This window comes from Anas platyrhynchos, chromosome 1 (genome assembly GCF_047663525.1).
Source record: "Anas platyrhynchos isolate ZD024472 breed Pekin duck chromosome 1, IASCAAS_PekinDuck_T2T, whole genome shotgun sequence".
NCBI lineage: Eukaryota > Metazoa > Chordata > Aves > Anseriformes > Anatidae > Anas > Anas platyrhynchos.
The window spans coordinates 30,420,813-30,443,254 of record NC_092587.1 but is presented as its reverse complement, the minus strand read 5'-3'; the positions used below and the strand labels follow the sequence as shown (position 1 = coordinate 30,443,254).

Sequence of the window (22,442 nt, the reverse complement as noted above, 5' to 3'; positions counted from 1 at the left end):
TCCAATAAAAAGTTCAACAATTTTAATTGGTAACAGATAAATCTGGGTAGGAGAATTTTTGCTTTGTGTTGCTCTTAGGGTTTTTTGTCTGTATTTTTATAAACAAAATGTATTTATATGCAAAACAGTAAAGAAATACTTACACAGCTGGTTGTATTGTGTCTGTTTTTTCTGCTTTAGTAAGGATGCAGATTCTACTGTCTAATTAAAAACAAACAAACAAAACTGCTGATTCACCCATGAGTGCACCTGAATAGAGGTGGGCGCTGGTATAAGACCATAGTTACAGCGGATTCAAAATCAAATCTGAACCTGGGTATTCACTCTGTTTTTGCACCAGAAAAGTCCAGAAAGAAGTTCTGCCAAGACTCTGGCAGTGAAAAAAGAAATGGGATTACGCAAGGTGCTTTCCACTCCTTGCTCAGGAAAACATATTGCATGGTACCTTGATTCACGCTGGATTATAAACACTTGTATTAGATTAATACAATGTTTTGGTTGTAAGGGAAAGATAAAAGACAAAACAGGAGAGAGCAAAAAAGTGAAGACATCAACATTTTGGACAGCACTTTTGTACCTGTGGGGGTGCAAAACAAAGAAGGGAGCCTGGTGCTCTGGGGAAATGAATGGGTTTTCTGTGTGCTGCCAAGAAGCAATGTACAAAAGCCGCTGAGTTGTCCCATTATGAATATTGATGCCCTAAGAGCTATGAAACACTTTATGCTTTAGAACATATAAAATTATATTGCAAAAACGTTAAAGTCAGAACTTTTGATACAGTATCTGCAAGATTTGCTAATCTTGTTTCTGATTGTTCATAAAACTATTCCAAAATACAAACAGAATATATCAAAATCTATTAAAATAGATCTTTCAGTTTTTGTTTGTGGTTTTGCTTGCTGACTTTAAACTTATCTAGTGCAATACCCTGAAATGAAAAATAAGGTACAAATTGGGTTACCTAAAATTACAGTTGGAAAATTTAAGAAGTATTTAGAAATGCGTCATGTATGCAGTGCCTTCAATTAAGAGTGAGACAGTAAGTACTGAAAAAGAACAAAACAAGAGGTGGGAATGTGTAAGAATTTTATATTTAGCTCAGATGACCATGACAGCTAAGCTTAGGGATACTTTTACGATTTGTTTTCTTAGAAATAATTTCCATGCCACTAGCTTTTTAAGGATGAAAGTTTGTTAATAAAGACGCACCAGTCATTTTTGTATGTACTAATATGTACCAGGCATTTCTTGCCCCTTCAGTAAGGACAGTGCATTTAGTATTAAAGCAGACTCTAAAAGCTGTAAATATTTTTCATAAATGATTGCTAATATATGAATACATGTATCTTTTCCATTTGTTTAATGAAACACACAGCAAACTTGTACCTAATGAGTAAGAGAGATGAAGAAGTACGGAGGTAACAATAATGATGTATAAATACAAAGTACAAACTTATTTATTTTTTTTAAAAAAGTATTTCCATTTCACAAGCTCATCAGTTATTGAAAGAAATATGTACCTTGAAATCTCCTTTCTTCTTTCAACTTTTCAATTTTTCTTCCTTAGATATGGGTACATGCAGCAACCAGTCAGAATGGGGAGGACAGTATTACGATGCCTCTGCAGTCCAGCAGGCAACTAGTTCCCACTAAACTTTGCCACATTCATGGACATGCAAAACAACTCAATATATGGTTAGCAATATACTACTTTTCCTCATAACACAACTGTCAGATGAAAGGCAACACAAAACAAACAAAATGGGTAAAGCATTCTGGGCTATCTTCTGGGCAGAAAGAGAATGCTGAAGATGGAATTTTTTGGTAGTAAATTTCTTTTTCTGTGCCTTCATGTCAACAGCCCAGAAATGTTTAAGTATAAGCAGCCACATAACGCCACAGAAGGCTTACAGGACCTTGCACTGTGGCTTTCCTGTAGACTCCCAGAGAACTTCTGCCCCAATACCTAATGGGTTTCTGCTCACACTCCTAAATTGACTGGGATACCAAGGACTGTACAGGTAAAGAATTATTTCCCTATACACTTAAGCACCTGTATCAATTCAGATTTCAAAACTTTTTACTATTTCCAACCTTGCTAAGACAAAATAACTTATTTTTCTGAGTAGGTTTTCTTTAGCACATCTAATATTTGATCTTCAATCTTGGCAAAAGCTGCAAAAACTGGGAGATTAAGCTCTGGCTTTAAATGGCAACAAGTTAAAAAAGTTGTTGTTAGCCAAAGAATATGACCTACTCGTAGTAAGTATCTTAAAGAAAAATCTGCTTGAGATAAATTTAAGCAAACCTTTGCTATTTCTGGAGGAAAAATGTTCAAACTGAAATCAAAGCAATTATTTAAAAAATCAGGTGACAGAGATGCTCAAGAATTAAAATAAGAACCATCAAAGAAAGCATGTGTGTGTGAATGAGGACACAGTAAGATCACTGCCAAATCCAATCTATTCAGAGACTAAAATCCTTCCGGCAGTCTGCTGACATCACAGCTTGTGCTAGAAGGGATCGACCTTAGAATTATTGTGGTGAGGCAAAAATCATTGCTAGGTACCCCTGGAAACAAACCTAGGCTGCAATAAATCTTTGTAAGTACAGCAGAAAAAAAATACTGTTGTAGTTACAAACTACATCCTCATTGTTAATCAACCTAGAGAAAGAAGGAAGACTAATAGATTATCTGACAATCAAAGAACTGTTCACCCATCATTTCCAGAAAGTCTTTCATAGCATAGCTAGAAATGTCTTGGAAAATAGTTTGTGACAAAATGTTGAAGACAAGAGGCAAAAGAATTCAACAAAATGTGTGAGCATATTGTGTAACCATAGTAGCAGTCCTGCTGCTGTAGATGCATTGACCTTTGATCTTCCTAAGATTTTACAGAGTACAAGAGGACAAATACACTTGGATATCATGTAAGAAGAGACGTGAAAAGCTATACTTTCATACTCCCTGTAAAGCAAACTTAGAAATGCATGCTTTCATACTCCTCCCACCCCTCCCCTGAGGTCTATAGATGCCATAAATTCTTAATTTCTCTTGCTTTATGGCCCAGGATGGAAATTTAGGCTTATTTATATATCTGCGCTGACCAGAACAGGAGCTCTGCATAGCCTATACTTTGAATTTAAAAAAACATACATTTTCACTATTTGTTGTATGTCTTGCAGTTTATTGATGTGGGCATTGACTGTCCACAATTCAGTGTCTTCTCTAACTGAGGAAACCACTGGGGCTGTAGTGAAATCAGCTTGCTATAAAAACGACTTCTAGAGGCACCCTTTTCCTTTGCTATGTAAAGATGCAGGAATGCCACCAGTTATACAAACAGTGCATACCCAGTCATTCTGTGGTTCCTGAAACACCTAGGTTTCTTAGAGCATTACTTCCTCTTTAGACTGCAGAAAAATCCGATGTTGGCAGGTTCTGCAGATACCTGCTCTTAGAAGAAACCCAGTGGAAGAGTGCAAAACTTCAAAGTCCGAGCAATCCAAAGAATACTGAGAAGCCTACAAACTGAATGTGACAAAAAACTCCCCTAAATCTATGATTTCTCTAGAAAATCATAATTAATCATTAAGATTTAAGTCATTTAATCAGTTAAATCTAATTTTGAAACAACAAATTTTCGAAGTATCAGCATTAGCAATTAAGCATTGTCTAGAAATATTGAAGTCTATTCAGTATAAATTTTTGAATCTTTCACTCTTCCCAGTTCCTGAGAAAAGAAGCCAGTCTATGTTCTTAGAAAGTTCCTTTTGATGGTCTGGCGTCTCGCTGAAAATGAGATGTCCTTTCATAGTTGGCATGGAATGAATGTGAGAACTTATACTTTCTTTTCCCTCCTTTAAACTTTGGAGGAGAATGGAAGTAACTCAGAGACTTGCGAGGATAAGAAAATGAAGAGCTTCTAAGAGAGCTTTTTTTTTTCGGCTGTTGTAAGGAATGTTTGTGTTCTGCAAAGTCCTTCATGATCTGGACCAAGGATTCACCAAATAGCTTGCCACCAGTGTATGGTAAAGACAGCAGTTGACATTTGAGATCTAATGATGAGGTCCAGGGACGTAGCCATATAGCTCTCCAGGCCACTGTGAGGCATGCCATATTTTTAATTGTGAGTCTAAGAGAATCCTCAGCTGCATCATGGATAAAATTAGCTGCAAGTTTACATAGCCTGCGTTTCCTTCGTATGGCACCAGGTGGGATCCGTTTTATTTTGACTCTGGCTCGTTCTTCCTCCAGCCATATGAGCAATGCTCTAGAAGCATAAGTGCAGTAGATAGATACTCCAAGCTGTGCTGCAACCAGCTTGAAAGATCTTTTAATTGCTTCCTCAATCTTTCTATCAGTAGGATCTTTAGGGAGAGCATCCCCTTTAGCAGGCATCGAAAGTACAGAATCACCAGTAACCAATGCCCTGTCTACCTTAGGCAAGGTCCCCCACAAAGCAGCTTTATCCACTGGAAGAGGATACAGCTTACGTAGTACTGCTGGGGCTTCATGTTTTGCCTCAGGATTACCCCAAATCCTACAGACAAGATTTTCCACTGCTGAATGGATAGGAAGTGCATTATCTCTCTTGCCTTCTTCAGATGAGATAGGCAGTTCTTTTGAAGGGCGTTCACATCTGGAAGTTTTCAGCATTAACGCTCTTTTAATGTGCTTGAACAGATAATTCTGATCCTCCATGTCAAACCTACGCACAGCATCTGGTCCTTCTTGGTCTTCTGTAGGGGATTCAGATGACATTTCCCCATCTTCAGGGGTTGATTCAACCTCCAAAGCCTTGCCAGCCTCAGCTTTCTCCTTCACAGAAGCTATTTGGTCTTTTAAACTGTCCTCAGGGTCAGTTTCAAAAGTTTGGGAACTGGTCCCAGTTGCTAATAGAGGAACCACTGGAACTTCTGTAATTGGTACCCTGGGGTGCTTAACTGAGTGGGACCTAGCCTGTGCCACAGAAGTTATACTTTGTCTGGCTGCTGTCAGTGCATCCTTTAAGACAGTAGCTAGCTCAGGCAAAAATACAGATTTCATTAGTGAATTCTTTTCAGATTCAGAGAAATGAGTAGTAGAAGGTCTTACCTTCCTGTGGTAGGAGCTCTGAGTGTCTTCTGAATCTGAGCTGTAGTCTGGGGTCTGGCTGAACCAGTGCTGGAGAGAAGAATGCTGCCTTGCCACTGAGCCACGACCTGAGTTGCAGCTGAGGGGTTGCTGGAAAGGGGGTGGCTGTCCTGCCTGAGAATCTGAGCCCTCCTCCGAACCCATTATCTGTTGCTCAGAAGCATGATGTCTAGAGTCATGCCTGTACTTCCATTCGTCTGACCTCTTTTCCTCTTGGCAGAGGGAAGCAGAGACAGAACTAACCCCTGTGAGCTCTGAAGACTGCCTAGCCCTCCTCCTGGTGTAGGAGGCCTCTGATTTGGTGCTGGAGTATTGATCCCCTGACCTTTTGAAGAAGTTGGATCTGTCAGATCTCACAGACTTTGCTTTGGTAAAGACAGGGTCTGCTTCAGGAGAATTGGCACAGCTACCTTTTCTTTTCTTTTCCTTGTCCATTTTCCTTCCTGTCCAAGCAGACATGGACCTGAAGTGATGAAAAAAGTTCAAAATACTCGAATTTCTAGACTTTTCATAAATTACTTTTCTGTTCAAGGGAAACCCTATACCCTTTTTCCTCAAAGAAGCACTGCATCACGGCCAGTGCCATGTGAGGCAGACAAACTGGGAATTGAGTGACTGCAGGGATGTTGGGCTGCAGAGAGGGTGCCAAGATATCTTCTGTAATCTGACTGGTTGCTGCTGCTGCCCTTTCTCTAAGGAAAAAAGAGGAAAGCCCAATATAGACTAATTACACAGAAATACATTTTAGAAAGGAGTTTTTGCATAGTAAAAATAGGATGAGCATATGAATAAGTCTGAAAGCAAGGCATGCAACTGTCCATTTTTACCAGATAAGAGGCTGATAAATGCATTATAAAATCCTTTAATATAGAACGAGATGGTTCTTTAGATTAACTCAAGCCACTTAAATATGGCAACATAAATTCAAATCTTGCTACAGGTCACACATGAAAGCAGACTTTAATAGTCTTAGTCTAGATCTGAGAAAAAGCATATTGAAGTCACATCATTTGTACAATTCTGTACAAAGGGAAAGTTCTAAGTACAGAAAAGCAGAGGAGCTATTAAACAAGAATGCAAACTGGACTGGTTAGGAAAGTCTATGCAATACTTATTTACATCTGCTTCCAAACACTGCTTTACACTATTTATTTTATCAGCCAAATTTCATCGATACATATACACGTAATGCTCTAATAAAATGCTACACTAAAAGGATTAAGCTAAGAAAAAGTAGAATGTTTGCCTTTTTTTAAAAAAAAAAAAAAAAAAAATCCAGGAAGAATGAACAGAAACTGCTCTTTGGCATTCAGAATTGGAAATCTATTCTGGTCAGATCCAGATGCACATTACCCGTATAAGAGGAAGTTACAACAACAGAGTGAATCCTTCTTAAAAAAATGGTTTTGCTTTGTACATTAAATTGCACATCTTCAAAATAATAAAGGGTGTTTACAATATTTTTTACATAGGAATACACTGTGAAATGCATTATAACACTCAGGTTAAATATAGCAGTATTGTTATACTTACAAACTAAGAACATTATTTCCTGTATTAGTTAAAAACCATCAAACAAAATGCTTAAACAAAACAAAACAAAACAAAACACAACAAAACCCTATACTAAGTATTATGTGAACAGACTTAGCAAAGTGTGTGCTTTTTGCAATGTCAGGAGATTCAGCTAGCCTACATTTAAAATAAATGAGTAAAAGCTGTGTCACATGCTTTGAAGCTTCTTTCTTGATTTTTTGCACTGAAATACATGAAACCAAGATCTGCTTTTTCCTGTAGGGCATTCCCTCACCTCCATGTTCAACACTGCCTCCTTGTTATTGGATTAGGTATTAGTATTGGGTGCCATCTTAAATGCATTCATTTTCAAGTCAATGGAACACAAGATTGTCTTTATTAAATTTCAATTAGAAATTTACTTTCAAAAACCATAATGTGAGATATGCCCTAACTGAAAGGATTTGTATTGGTGGCTTACTCTGAACTCTCAGTTCCTAATTTGTGTGTGTTTCATTTTTTTTCCTAATAGTGTAGTTAAAATGCTGTCTATAGTTCTACAAAACACTGGATGCAGAATCTTTCTCAACACTGAAAAAAAGTTAGTTGTGAATTAGTAAGTGTGACATATAAAGGACGTGTGATATGAACAGTGAACATTACAAACCACATCAGCTGCTCACCTGTATTCACCAAATGTTCCATCATCTTCCTTCATAGGCTGTATTTCTGGATCAGCATGTGCATCCTCCTTTTCCTTCACTAAAATATTTGAAATAGTAATTTTTATCATTAAACTGCAACACTAGAAACCTCAAGACCCTAATTTCTCAAATTGATCGCATTTGGCAGGAACGTGGTTTGAATAAAAATCATTGTTTGAGCTATGGTCTCAGATACATGTTTTCTTTTAAAGAAAAAAAAAATGTTTATTAGTTATAGAATCTTATTCAAGTACAAAATACTGCATTAGTAAAACTTTTTATTCCTTTCATTTCCAACTAAAGATTTGCTAAAAATCTTAGTAAAAATTTTCCCTACTTATGATATTACTAGAGCTATTGTTTAATGAAATCTGAACAATTTAGTTTTACTTATGCATGCTCCATATTGCCCCTCAATATTACTCCCATACTGATTGATAACACTGAATCAAGTTCATTTATGTTCACTGTTAGCTTCCGTCGGCTTTCATGTCATGCACTAACAATGCAGTCAAGGTATTGCAACAATCTCCAGGGAATTTTAAATAGCATTTAACATATATTAATGACAGAAAAAAAAAAAAAAAAAGAGTAGGTTTGGTCTGTTCATTGCTTCTTTTCTATAGCATGATGAAAAGCAAGGCAAAAACACCTAGAGTGGAAGCTAAATTAACACAATCGTATTTCTTGCACATCCTTGTTGCAGGCTTAGTAATCTTGTTGTCGTTCACTGGTAAGAATGGAGGAATCTTGCATTAGTCTTTGCATGTAACCTGTCCCTATACAAGTATGTAGCACTGTGTTCTTAGATACAGAAACCTGCTAGTACCTGAGGAAACAGATGTTTATAGAAGACATATATTCCTATAAATTAAGATTGTTGACAGAATAAAACAATATACTGGCTTCAAAAAAAATAATCTTCATTATCATTCTTCCCTTTTCTTTTTTCCTTTCTGGCATTGTGGCTATTCAAAACCTTCCCTTGTTTAGCAGATAGTTACATAATCCAATATACAATCTCTTATCTTTTATTCTGGTAATTTCCACACTTAATTTGTACATCATTAGTTTATACACTCTTATTTAAGATGATATGAATAATTTCTGACAGTAATCTATAATTATGATAATATGTAACACCTTGAAATCTGTCTGCTATAATTTCATACTGAAATAATTTACCACTTTTTTATGACAACTGGTAATCTCAAGATGACATGCTAAAATTAAGACAAAAAAAGAATTATTAACCGTGCTTTGCATTTGTCACTTCATTGGTGGAACATTGCATTTCCAATGACACCAGAAATAAAATTAGCTCCAGAGGAAATACAACTAGCTCCGGAGTCACTGTTATAAACATGAGTACATTCTCAGTGTGCTTATACAGTTAAGGTCTGCCATATCTAGTCATTGGCTATATCCATATAAGTGTGTATATATATTTATGCATACATAAAAGAGTTAATACCTTCCATGTCATAAATCTGCAGAAGCCCAGAAAAGAAGGGCATAGCAAAGACCTCCACAAAGTAATGACATCCTTAGCATCCAACTGTCTCCTACACTTTTACTGTTTTACCCTCTTCTGGTTGGTGGCTCACTCCAAGTTATCTCAAGTTACCCTTTGATGCCCTCCTGAAGTCCATTTATATTCACTCATACCTCACTCCTGCTCTGAGATCCTGTCACTACTGTTATAGGCAAACTCGATGTCACTCAGTGTCTGTTTTCTACAGGGTTTTAGTCTACAGAGCTGCTACATAGGCACAAATATTAGACTGGGAAGAAATATACATGAAACATATATACACACATGGATATATAACAAATTTATGTCTTCTATAATGTCCCAGGGGATAGAAGAGGTACGTTGTATAGTTCCAATTTTTTTGTTACAAATTATAAAATATATTTGGCCATTGCTAGTCTAATAATAAAAAATAAAAGAAGAAAAAGAAAAACTCTTATGAATAAAAAGTTACACAAAACAAAACAACCCACCAAGCAAACAAAAAACCACCCTAGCTGGAGGGTGATATTTGAAATTTAGATGCAAAAATACTGAGGCTGAAGAAGACACAGATTCTGAGAAGGAGGATAAAATATTTGAAAAAAAAGTAACTGTATTAAGGGATCTATCTTATGAAATGCTGCACTCCTAAGACATTTAAGTAACATGGCAGCTATGATATGGTATATGTTTCCATACCTTCTCCAATTAAATTCTACCTCAGCTCATTTCAGTGGGTTAAAACACATTTGCATTAGACTTCAGAGAAAGGGGCATGCAGTACTGGTAGTATGACCAAGTACATCAATCAAAGCTCAACCTTCTCTAACGTGATCATGTAGTTATTTGACCCTCCAGGATGAAGGAGATGCTCTTCATATGCTTAAAAGGATTGAAGTTTTCTACCAATGGGCAGATTGCTCCCAACAAGCCTATCAAATGATAGTACTGATCTCCTACACACACAATGTAAATGCTAACCAGCAGCAAATGTAATTTCTCCAGTAAACCTGAGGTCTGTCTTAAATGGATTACTACTAGATAATTTTTACTCTTGTTATATATCATACCTGGATATTTGCCACCCTTATTCCTCCTGATGAAGCAAACAATCAGTAAAATCAAGATAAGAAGAGCAACAGCACACATAAGACCAATGAACCATCCTTGAGTAGCAATGTCAACCTGCCGACTTGCCATTGCTAAAGAACAGAAGAAGAAAAAATATTACGAGATGCTTTCCTGCACTGTTATATTAATTAAAATAAATAATACTGTACACAACATTTATTAATTAAGGAATAACACTCATTGTGAAAATTAGCATTAAGAAAAACAGTGATACTATGAATATTTTCATATTCAAAATGTTTCCAAGTACAAGCACACAGAATTTACTTTTGAAAATATAAGAATTCTGCCAACTTTCTTCAACATTTTGACTTAAGAACTATTGCAGAACATGTACACATACTATATTGCTTTTCACAAATCTCAAAACTATTCTCAACCACTTTACATTAATTAAATGTCTGAAATGAAATTGCAAATTATAATTCACACAAACACTTAGATTGCATTATCAAAATGAATAAAAAGCCAATACTCATTAGCTAATGCACACCCATTAGTCTGAAACAGAGAAACAGATGGGTCATTCAAGGCCCTAATATTAAATTCCAACTAAAAATCAACAATGAAGCATCCTTTAAAGCCTTATTAAGCATAATGTTTTCTTCCTCTCCTCAGACCTGTACCTCATGCTACAATTTATCATGATTGCCATAATTTAGCATTAGTGAGGACTTAACACAAGGCAATTGGGAGGCCTTTCCTTGGCACAGTTTCTCTCCAATTGCCAACTCTATCTGGAAAATTATGTAAATAATAGGCAAACCACACAGGAAACACTACAGCCACTAGAGAGGGCAGGAATTATCTGTGTGGTATGGTGGCTGGAACCCTCCTACTTGTCTCCAACACAGTATTTGGAAACACTACAGGCAACTGGCCTTAGAAATTGCTGCTGGAAGAAAGTGGGAAAGGTGATAGGAGTTGGGAATGTGCGCTATAGAAGAAAACATGAAGGGGATGAAGAAGGACATCCATTGAACTCTTGCTTCCACTGAAGTGGAGGACACAATGCATAAATAGCTTTACACAGAGAAATGTGAAAATCCCAGAGCCTGCAAAAGATTTCCACCTCTCCTTCGAGAAGATATGTCTTTAAGGGAAGGCTTATAAAAGGACATCACAGACAACCTGTTTGTTTGTTGTTTTTTTTTTTTTTCCAGTGGAGCATTTACTGTCCAAGCTCATTGAGCTTGGATTGTCCAGGTGATACAGCACCAACTCTCTTCTCCTTACAAGACATGGAGAATGCCAACTGGGAAGAGTCCTGTCCTGGTGCTGTCCTTTGAGCAATGCCGCAGCCTTCTTTGGCAGACAGCTAGCTGACGAGAGACTGCACTGGACTGGCAAGCACACTAACAACAAAATGTAACAGTATTCAGTTATAGGCCAGAATTCAAGCCCATGTCTCAATGTTATTTATTAGCTAAGGCAGAGGCTGAGACAGCTAGCTTGCAAACATCCGTGCTATACGATCCTAGATTCCTGAGGGTCTTCCACCAACTGCATGAAAACAGTAAGTACCTATGAGTAATATTTAAACAATTCTTGCACTGAAATGTCTAAGTTATATGTGTGTATACAGCCTTTATATAAATATATATATTTATACTTTATATACTGCATATAAATATATAAACAAAAGTGGCAATCTTAAAAAACAAAATCACAAAGGTAATCGTCCTCTGAATTGTAAACCAAATTAATATAAATTTTGTTTCCATATAAAGGTTAAAATTATTTTGAGTTTTATATAGATGCATTTATAATAAGGCATTAAAGGTTGTATAATAAATACTGTAGCAAAATGCAAAAGCACATTTAACATTCAAACATAGTAAGAAATAGCAACAAGCAAAACAACTCATGCATAAAAATATGCAAGATAGATGGGAAGAAATAAAGGTGAAAACTTACTTATGCAGCTTCCTTAACTTATTGTATATCCAGTAGGAAAAGGTTTCTAGACCTCAGTGCAACTTTAAAATGGCACAGAATTTCCTGTGTACTCTGAGCAAATTATCTGCCTCAGGCAGAAATACATTTATTTACTCTTGTTGAACTGCTAATGCAGAAGTCAATGCAACACACCGTACTGGTATGCTCAAAAGATGAAACCACACACTACTAAGATGTTCTATAGGAATGCTTGCTTAAGAAAAAAATTAGGCAAAAGCTTCATTATGTCAAACATTGCAGTTTCTTTCCTAATTGGAAGCATTGGAAGGCATTCCATATTCCAATAATTTTCCCTTTGCCCACTTGATTTTTTGCAATGTTTAAAAGCTTTAATCTAGACTCAAGACAGTATGACATAACATTTTTGCTTTTCTAAAAAATATGCTATATCATTAGATTAAGAATGATGAGCAATACTGTACATGGAGCATTTCCTTGATCAAAAAGCATAAAAGAGTCTTTAAATTCTCTTTAAATTCCCTTCTTAACTAGTCAAAGATATCAGCCAAGGTTCATTAACAGTTATGTACAGGATTCTTTATCTACTGGTTTGGTATTTTTTGTTCAGAGAGATACTTTTGGGAAGATTTCTGTTCTGCTTGTTTTGAATTATACTACGATCTTGATCCTTTCTTTATTGCTGCTTTAGGCTTTGTTTTTTTGTGTATTTGCATAAAACTTTACCTATTGGCATTTATACCATTAGCTTTCTCTGGCATAAACAACCTCTCTGCTTAGCCCATATACATTTGCTTGGCACTGTTATTCAGCACCATGCTTTCAAAATTTTGCTGCAACTTGACAAATTGTCAACAGAAATGGTACAAAACAAAGCAAAAAATTATGATTTTAGAAAGCACTCACTTTCCAACTGGTACATTCATAATTTACTTTGTTGTCTGATAAATATTACATATTGTCCAAGCATATTTTCATATTTAAACTACTTTCTTAAATCATAACATTCTGGATTTGGTGAAGTGCCTGCTAAACAACTATGCATGGACCAAAATGCTTGGAATGAGCAGAAGTGGCTATCATATACAAACAGATAATAATAGCTGACCAAAAGCATGCTGTGATGGTAACAACATAATCAGCATAACATCAAAAAAACTTCCAATAAAACTCTTCCTTTGAGTTAAATGAACAAGCATTACTGATTTGCTTATGAAAAAAATGACTGCTGCACCTTTCTTTAAATGACTGAAAAGATATACATATAGAACTTAATAGCCTTACTGATTCACAGGATAATTTGTGAAATCAAAATATTTACATAACTAATATAATAACAGGAAAGGAAACATAAGTAGAAATCTCTTAATAGTGGTATATATAGATTACATGAGTCTTCAGATTCAATCTGCACTTCTGATTACACATACATTTTAGCTCTGATTTTTTGTATTAAATAGGATGATATGCAGATTGTTAGTTTTCAAAATATGTACTTGACTCTATTAAAGTAGACATTATTTAAATATAGAAGTCTAGTTATATTAATTAGAAATAAATTAAATAGGTCATCTTCAATGCACAGCACACAGATGGAGTGTGAGCAGTATCTTGCCCCTAACATAAACAACAGACAAGTAGAATCAATTGAAAGGATGAAAACATTCATAATCTACATAAGAAATGTGCTAGCATATATAGGAGTTTAAAAAATAATTCAACATTGCTCTAAAAAAAAAAAAGGAACATACAAAGATACAAAGATGCTAGCTACAAAGTCTTTTAGCTAGAAGCAGTTCAACATTTCAGCATGTGGTCTCTCGCAATTCTGACTATGATACAGAATTGGTACGGTGTGCCTCACCTGGACCTGTCTCAAACACATCCTCTGAACTCCTAAAACCAGACAGGCCCTCAGCACCAACCCGGACTTTATATGCTGTTCCTGGTGTTAAACCCTTTAACACAAAGAAGCTTCGAGAACCATTTACAATTTCTTTTTTCCAATCTTCTTTGCCTACAAAAATTTTAGGAAAACAACATATTGGAATTTTAATTGTCTATGTGTTACTGAAAGTTTCTAGACAGAATATTATCAACAGTTACTTGACTAAACTATGGATTGGCTGAAAAAAACAACAACTATTCTTTCAAAAAATAAAACTATATAAAATTACGACTGCAAATAATATATTGCATGCAATATATTGAAGAATACACTATTACACATTGATTATGAAACTATTTTAAACATTTGTTCCATTGTACTGTAGAAATACGATTTTAATTTATTTTCTTTAAAGACTTACTGAAATTGCAATTATCAAATACATTAAAATAGATTTTAATCATTTAATGAGACTATACTTTTGTAGTTTCAGTTAATATTTACTTTAGTTGAGAAATTCTATTTTGCAATCTGAACAGATCATATTTCCTGATCATTATCTTCTTTTTCCAGGACAGATGCTTCTTTGACTAATATCCATAAAAAATTATTTATATTCCAATTTTCAGATATATCATCTTTAGTCATAACTTTAGGAGGATAAAGTATTTAAATATCATGGTTTTATTAGCTATCTATCTGTGTTACATTTATTATTTGTATTATCAAAGATTAAAACCTATTTTCATGCCAAGAAAAGTATGCAAGTTGGTCAATACCTTGTTTTAAGGTTTAATTTAACAAAGAAAATAGTTTTTGCTGACTGTTTTATTTTCCTGATTTGGATATAATTTAGGAGAACTGTTAAATCCCATTTTAATGTATGTAATCATATTTTTACATATGTAATCAATGCATTTAAGCGATCAGCTTTAAGTGATCTACATTTTAGAAGTTCATGTTCACAATAATTTATAAGATAATACAAAGGAACAAAGGCTGATTTTCTATCTAAGCATCAAAAACCTACTACACATTGATGTTTACTATAATGAGAATTATTTGATCTCCAGATCAAGTTAAAAAATGTTTTTTCCAAACATTTAAAAGCTATCATTAACACTGGGTCAACTTAGGACCATGTTTAAAAATGTTTGAAAATATATCTGAACACTTAATATAATTTAATGAAATGACTTCTTACTGCCTGCTACACCATATTCAACATAAAAGTTCGCATGATCTGGTCCCTCATACTCCCAACTGATATTGGCATAGGTCTCAGCAGCAGCTGTTGTAACATTTCTGATCCTTGGATAAAGTGGTTGCACTGAATACACAATAGAAAAACAAAGCAGAATATGAAATTGCGACTTCATACATTAAAAAAAAAAAAAAGAAAAGAAAAAAAAAAGGAAGGTACTATGCTAATTTAGATCACATACAGGGAAAGTATTTGTCATTGTTTCCATTACAGGAAATTAGTGACTAAATTAGCATGCTTGGTAATTGAATCCTAAGCAGTTACTACACCATGAAATTAGAAAGTGAAATCTATGTACTCTAGTGAGCATGCCCTATAACACTGAAACTGCCAAATACTTAAAAATGCTTAATTGCCAAAATCCCAGAAAACATTGTTTCTATTCATCCAGAAGTAAAATGAACATAGTGGAGAAGTGAGAACATTGTCCAGGTAATGGGAAATGGAGAGAACAGAGGTATGAAGGTGGCACACACCTCCCTTTATTCCACGTCACTGAATGGACTGTAAATGCCTCAACTGCAAGCCCTTTATAGGACTGTGTCTCTATTGCATTGATAATGATAAAAAAGGAACACAATACCCTTATAGAAAGTTGGACGGACAGTATGCATGACTGGGGAGGTTGCAAAAAGGGTTTCTGAATATCCTTCACCATCAGAGGTAGTGGGAAAGAAAAAATAAACAGTAAAAACACTTTACATCAAAAATTATCATTTAAATAATGCAGTAAAGCCTTACCTGCTAAACGAATAATGCATGCACACTCTACATTCATGCAAAATTCAATTAGTTTTACTTGTTAAAATATGAAAGGGCTAAATGATAAACACATATTTGAAAATGAACAGGAGTATATTTTTACTGAAACCTTTATTTTTACAGAACATTTATGAAATCAGCTTCATTGCCATTATGGATTCATTGCAACTTTAAACATTTCCATAACATTCCCTATGTTATGGAGAGCCAATATCAAAATATTCTGGTGTGAAGCACTCGAGTCACTGGAAAGCAAAGAAAAACAAAACAAAACAATACTATGGATTTTAAGATACTGAGTCCTATTATCATTCTCGTCAGACACAAGTGTGTTGCACAGATATGCACAAAGTCCCCTATGCAAATAAGTCCTTTTCTCTTCGGCATCTTGTAATTAGCCACATCTTTGCTCATATCTTAATTTTTGTTCTCCAATTACATCTGTTAAAAATGGACAAAAACTTCAGCATGTTTGTTTGCTTAATATTAATAAAAATAAATTCTATTATTTAGTGCAGATCCAAAAGGTTTTGAACGAAAATGCCTTACTCTGTTTGCCACTGACATTTTGATCCTGCTAAAACATCAAAAATACTTCCAAAAGTATCATGGAACACCAGAGGTGAAATCTTAGTCTCAGGAAAGACAATGACAAAATTCCAGCAACTTTGCCTATACCAGAAAATAAAATGAGCAAAGGCCTGTTCTCAAGGCAAGAAGTGCTGCAGAGATTTTATTCACATACTTATTTCCTCCTCAGAACAGGATGGGCTTGTCCATACAGCTGACTGGAAGTAGTTCCAAATTTGATTCAAAGAAAAAATGGCTTGCTTTGGCACAGTAAAATAAATAAATCTGTATAGACAGACTAAATGAGTACTGCAACTAGAAATCTATAGCTCCTGAGAGTCTTTTTTTTTTAAAAGATCTAAATGATGCAAATACCATCAATTCTTCTGAAAATGTATCCTCGTTACAAATTTTCACACTATCAGGCTTTTTATCTCCATATTTGTACCATTCTTTTCTTAATTCTACTTCATTAGTAGAATTCTCATTCAACTTCAGTCTGTATTAAACCTATTACTGCTATATTTGATGTCTTTGTAGGTTGTTGTGCTTATGTATTTTATACATCACTTCTTTCACCAATCAAAAATAGGGAACATATTTGTTTAAGAGATAAAGAATATATCTATTCTCTAAAATCAACTTAAAATCAGAAAGAACAAGATTTTTTTAAAAAAGCCATCTAGGTTACTAAATCAACAACAAAACCACTAAGAAATACCAGAGCCAGGATTCTGGTATGGAAAATCTGGTCTGTAATCATATCCACTATAGTAACGCACGGGGATTACGTTCTGCTCCTCTGTGCCACTTTAAGGTAGCAAGAAGAAAGAATAGCAAGGTCTAAATTTAGAAACATTCAGAGTCTGAGACTATGGATAGGATATATAAACATCTTGCCTCATTTGCACATGGGAACAGGTGTAAATTACAATCAGCATCTTAGTATTTGTTCTTTGCCAAGAAAGCTACCGGTTAGTACTCTAAATATAATTTATTCTGTTTTGTTTCATTAAATCATATTTTCTCACACCTATATTTTCCCGGATTTTGCTGTTCTACCAAAGATGTCTAATTAGCAGCAGAACTGTATGGCTGACATTTGTCACTGATGTCAAGGTCAGAAGAAACTATAAGCAATAATCTGTTTCTCCTGCAAAGAGATGCCACAGAACTACATCTGGCTTTTCCCTCCTGATGCCTGGGTGCTCATGGATGAAGTAAAGAGTCTCACCCTGTGTGAAAGACTCCAGATGACAGCCAGCCTCTGTATCACTAGGCTAATTAGATAATTACCTTTCCTGTGAAATGTGCATCTTTTCTTGTGTTCTTGTGTTTGTTTGTTTGGGGCTTTGTTTTTTAAATCTTTGATTTCTAGTTTCTGCCCCGACTAAATGGCTGTTTGCTAGATTAAAGACCTAGTATTGAGTAAATTGCTTTCTGTTCATATGATTGCACATAACAGTGAAATTGGCTCAGAAAATTATCTTCATTCTTTTGGTTTTTTAGTTTCTAAATTCTCTCAAGTGACTGACTAATGCTGACATTTCCCAGACGTCCTCTTTTCTGATTTTTACCAATGGTTGCTTGTACAGTTTGATCTTTGTGTAGTATTTGGTCAGTTTTAAGTTCTGGTTTTTCTTATCGAACACAACACACCAACAAATTCATTCAGTAGCGTATTTATTTTCAAAATTATTACTTCTGTTATTCTTATTAGAATAACAACTAGTTCTATTATTAGAACTAGTTGTTCTAATAATTCCAGCAAGCCTGGAAATTGTTAGTTAAATCTTTCAACTCTGCCATATTTGCAAAATGGTTATACATGTAGGTAAAATAAAAGATAGCTGATGGATTCTAAGGTGATGAAAGCCTGATGTCTCGGTAGGTACAAGATTCAGAGCTTGTCTCCAATCTACCCAGACTCTTGTCTTCTAAATCACCACACCTCTAATTATAATTAACATCTTAGTACTTCACTATGCTTCCTAGCACTGTTCACAAATGCAAAATGTGTTATTGTCAGCTGGCAGAAACTCTCAAAGCATGCAAGTGGCAGTTGGTGAAAAGAGTGAGGCTAGAAAGCTTTGTCTCAGGGAGAAGTGCTTTTTGAGCAGAGGAACACCGTGTTCTTGTGATTTACAGCCACACATAATGCTGTGCACCACCAATGACAAGAGTCACTTCAAAAATGATGGGATTGGACTGTTAATTAAGTTATGCTTTTCATACAAACTGACTTTTAATTCAGCTACCTCCAGTAAATTAAGCCATTTTAACCATGCTGTGCAATGCAAAGTTTTGCTGATATCTCTGAGTACTGTAGTGAGATATGGTATTAAAGAATTTGTCAACTGTTGAGAAAGAGTCATAGGCTCAAAGTAGTATTTTCCTTTCTTTTCAAATTAATTTCAATATTGTTTTTTGTTGCTGTCATTGTTCTGTTTGTTTGTTTTGTTTGTTTGTTTTTGTTTTTGTTGTTTGTTTGTTTTTTGGTGATGGTTGGGTTTTTTGCCTTTTTTTTTTTCTTTTTGGTAGAGGAGTATTTAATCTTCTGACTTTTCAAGAACAGAGCTCCTGCAAATAACACAATTGTACTTGGACGGCAGACTCAACAGAATTCAGTAATTTGTGACATAAGATATGAAAGTATCTTAATAGAATAGCTACTCTAACTCACGATTTAGTGTAGCAGAACAGTAAATTAAATAATCCCTAAAGTGATTAAGCTTTATGAAGTTTCAGGGGATTCATCAAATCTCCAGCAAGAACTGGCAGCTATGTGATAAACACACACCTGATGACTCATGTCAAATGGAAGAAAAATATAAAGCGATATATCACAGAGAACTAGGCATACGACAAATTAGGGGTTTGCTTTAATTTGCTTTTTAACCCCAAACTTTTACATTAGGAAATTCAAGCCTTAGTATAACAATAGGAGCAAATTCCTTTTCTGGCATTGAGAGATGGGCATTTTCTGGCATTGAGAGATCTCACTTCTGAGATTATCTAAGCCATTGCAAAAAACTTCCTATAGTTCAAGAAATACAGAAGACAATGAAAAAACGCAAGAAATAGTTTCATTGATAAACATTTAGCATGGCATAGATTTTGTGTGAAGTCTAAAAAGCGGAATGTATTTGCAGGAAGTTTTACATTGAAATGATCATCATTTTCTTACGCATCCAAAGCATCAACATTTTTCATGGTAGACTTAAAAGAGGAAAAAATCAAAGGGTTTTTTTAGCAGGCTGTACTGAAAGAACCACACAAATGTATCGCAGAGAAGTCCGCAGAGAGAGAGTGGCTTAAGGATCAGTACAGAAATACTATAATTAACTAGAAGAGAAAAAGCAGCTTGAACTCGTTAGAGAAAAATATGGAGACATGATGTGAGATGATTCAAAAAGGGAGGTACAACAGATGGTGGGCAGGGGAAAATGGTTTAAACAACAGCATTCTGTATGGAACAGAGAATATTAAGATGATCCTATCATTTCCAAATAGATCAGAAATATGAACTGAGGTGAGAATGATTTCTAGCCTTGAGTGAAGAATACATTGGAGATTCAGCCAGAAAAAAATAAGTTTCAGACTCAGAGGCTCGACTGCTTGTATTTTTCCATTGTAACAAAAGTATTTCCATCAGTTCTTGAGATGTGAAGTTCATATGAAGAACACGAGACATACTGAAGTACTGCATTGACAGCAAGTGTTAGTTTCAATTAAAGCTCCCAATCTTACTAGCTTTGCAGGTCACATCTGTCAGTTATCAGTGCTTTTAAATTAGAAATGTGGACTATATCAAAAAGAATCAGAAAAGTGGAACAAGAAGGCTTGCTAAATGTAGAGACGTGCATAATTACATGGCATGACTCCCTCCACTTCAACTTACCACAAAGACCATTACAAGCCCCTGTGACTGTTGATGTTAATCAGCAACTTTCACTTCTACCACTGGTCTAATCTGTATTCTTTTCTTTCTTCTGTAGTCTATTTATTTTAAAATCCTCATCAAAGAGGGTAGGAAAGCCTTGACTCCAGTGATCACCAGAGTCAGTTTCCAGCTGTTTCTATAATTACTTCACAGGTCATCAGGTTCTTAATCCCTAATTTCTTCTCACACCTCTGTTACCCCATGTCTGTTGGTAGATGTAGACGTTGATGTCAATACCCAGATGCCAACAGCAATGCATGCGGCTTATCAAATACTTTATTCTTTATCTAATTATTTATCTTGATTAAATATATCATGCATAGTACAACAGTAATTATAAATGAAAAAATATAGTGCAAGTCAAATTGGATTATAAACAGTATAACAGGGTAGCTTGCCCATCCACAATAAAACCATTTCTATCATGATTTACTCATGTGGGGTTGTGCAACATTGACATGAATCTCCCAGTTAAATTTCATCAGAGGAGAACAAAACCTCAGGTCTTGTAATCAGCCAAAATCCATTGCATTTTGGCTATCTGATGCAATGACACCAGTTGCAGAAAGACCACTTTGATTAGTATGGGTCTCTTTTGCTGCGAGACAATTATTTCCTCTTTATACTGTCCCCCTTTGTTGCAGCATGTTGTCCTTTTATGTTCTATTCAATCAGGATATGTCTATCTTTACTAAAGGAATAAGGGGGGAAAAAAATCTTTATCCAAATTTCTTATCCTTGAACTTACTTTCATCTAAAGTTACTATTAAAGGAGAAAAGGCAAAAAGGCTTGTTTCTTTACTGATTGATCTGGGTATCTTTACAACAGCTACTTGACACCAGTGCAGTCATTATGATCAAACAAACTCAACTGAAGTGTGTCAGTAAGCAGTCTTTGGTTGCTTTCCTTGATTTTAAACTAATGAAAGACTACAGTACAATGAAAGGTCCATGCCTGCATAGATAGACTGCAAAAGTCACATGGTGCCAAAGGACCACAAGTATGTATTTCAGGACAGCAAATATATTTCAGGTCTACAATAAAAACATTAAGACACTATAAGATCCTTGGCATTAACACTAGCATTATTTCCCTCAGCACTTTAAAATACAGTTTTATTCTGAGAAGTGAAATATATCTCAGGTTGTACACCTCTCCTAGGTTTAGATGCTTTCAATTCCCCCAAGACCTTGCGTCCAATGTTTCTGATTGACCAGCTACAGGCCTTCGGAAGCAGCTAGCCAGTAGAAAACACACTACCAAAATTTCACTGAGTTTTATTCTTTCTGAATCTGACATCTACTGTCTTGTTAACTTCCAAGATATTCATCTCAAATTGCAAAAGAAAGGATATATGTATTTTTCTGATAACTCCTGCCCTTCAAAATGAAACACTGGGCTGTTGCTTTTGATGGATCAGAACACAGTTGAGGATATCAAAATTTCATATCCTTCTCAGTTTGGCTTTGGGTCTACATTAATGAGAACTGTATCTACTCAAAGGCTGTCCTGCAGGAGGGAGAAGGAGTAAAAATTCACTGCTGGGCATAGTTTCTTCCTGAGCGGGCTGAGTATTTCTGTCTCCCAAATCCACCCACTCATGGGACCAAATAATTTGGCACTTGCTAATATGATCCTCTTTTTCCTTTCTTATAGTCCAGGATCAGTAGGGAAATAGTTAATCATGTTAATGCAAGTAACCACTGAGAACCTTCATCTCAGAGCTGCAGCAACTCAGATGTCATAGCAGATGTCATGGCTTTAGCACCATCCTGTTTGCAGTTCCAAAGTTTTCTTTACGATTGTAAGAGCTAGATGCAACAGGAATATGTGAAAACTTTGAAACCATAAACGGCATGGAACCAAACGAAGACATCTGCTTACGTTTTCAGAGAATCTGAGATGACAGCTCTGAAATGTGAGCTGCTCCAGCTGATCTTACAAATAAGATGCTTTCTGCTAGCCCTAGACTGTGATACAGCTATAATTAGGCTGCAGTTTCACACAGAGAATCCATTTTTCCTTGCATGAGTTTTTATGCTCAGCTATAAATAATGAGAACTTAATTTACATTTCTGCTGCTACGTCGAGGAC

At 35.4% G+C, this 22,442-nt stretch overlaps 1 protein-coding gene across 45 annotated transcripts in view; it reads right to left on the bottom strand.

Annotated features, from left to right (window-relative positions):
* NRCAM (neuronal cell adhesion molecule) overlaps positions 1–22,442 on the bottom strand; it is a 150,807-nt gene that overhangs the window by 4,683 nt on the left and 123,682 nt on the right. For 14 of the 45 annotated variants that reach the window (XM_072033756.1, XM_027457145.3, XM_027457153.3 and 11 more), the window contains 6 exons: positions 15,656–15,721; positions 15,013–15,138; positions 13,785–13,937; positions 9,943–10,074; positions 7,336–7,414; positions 1,521–5,600 (listed from right to left, as the gene is read on the bottom strand). In XM_072033756.1, coding sequence (XP_071889857.1) covers positions 3,761–5,600; positions 7,336–7,414; positions 9,943–10,074; positions 13,785–13,937; positions 15,013–15,138; positions 15,656–15,721 — 2,396 coding nt within the window. In that variant the 3' untranslated portion in view covers positions 1,521–3,760. The other 31 variants (XM_038166258.2, XM_038166269.2, XM_038166276.2 and 28 more) reach the window with 8 other exon arrangements.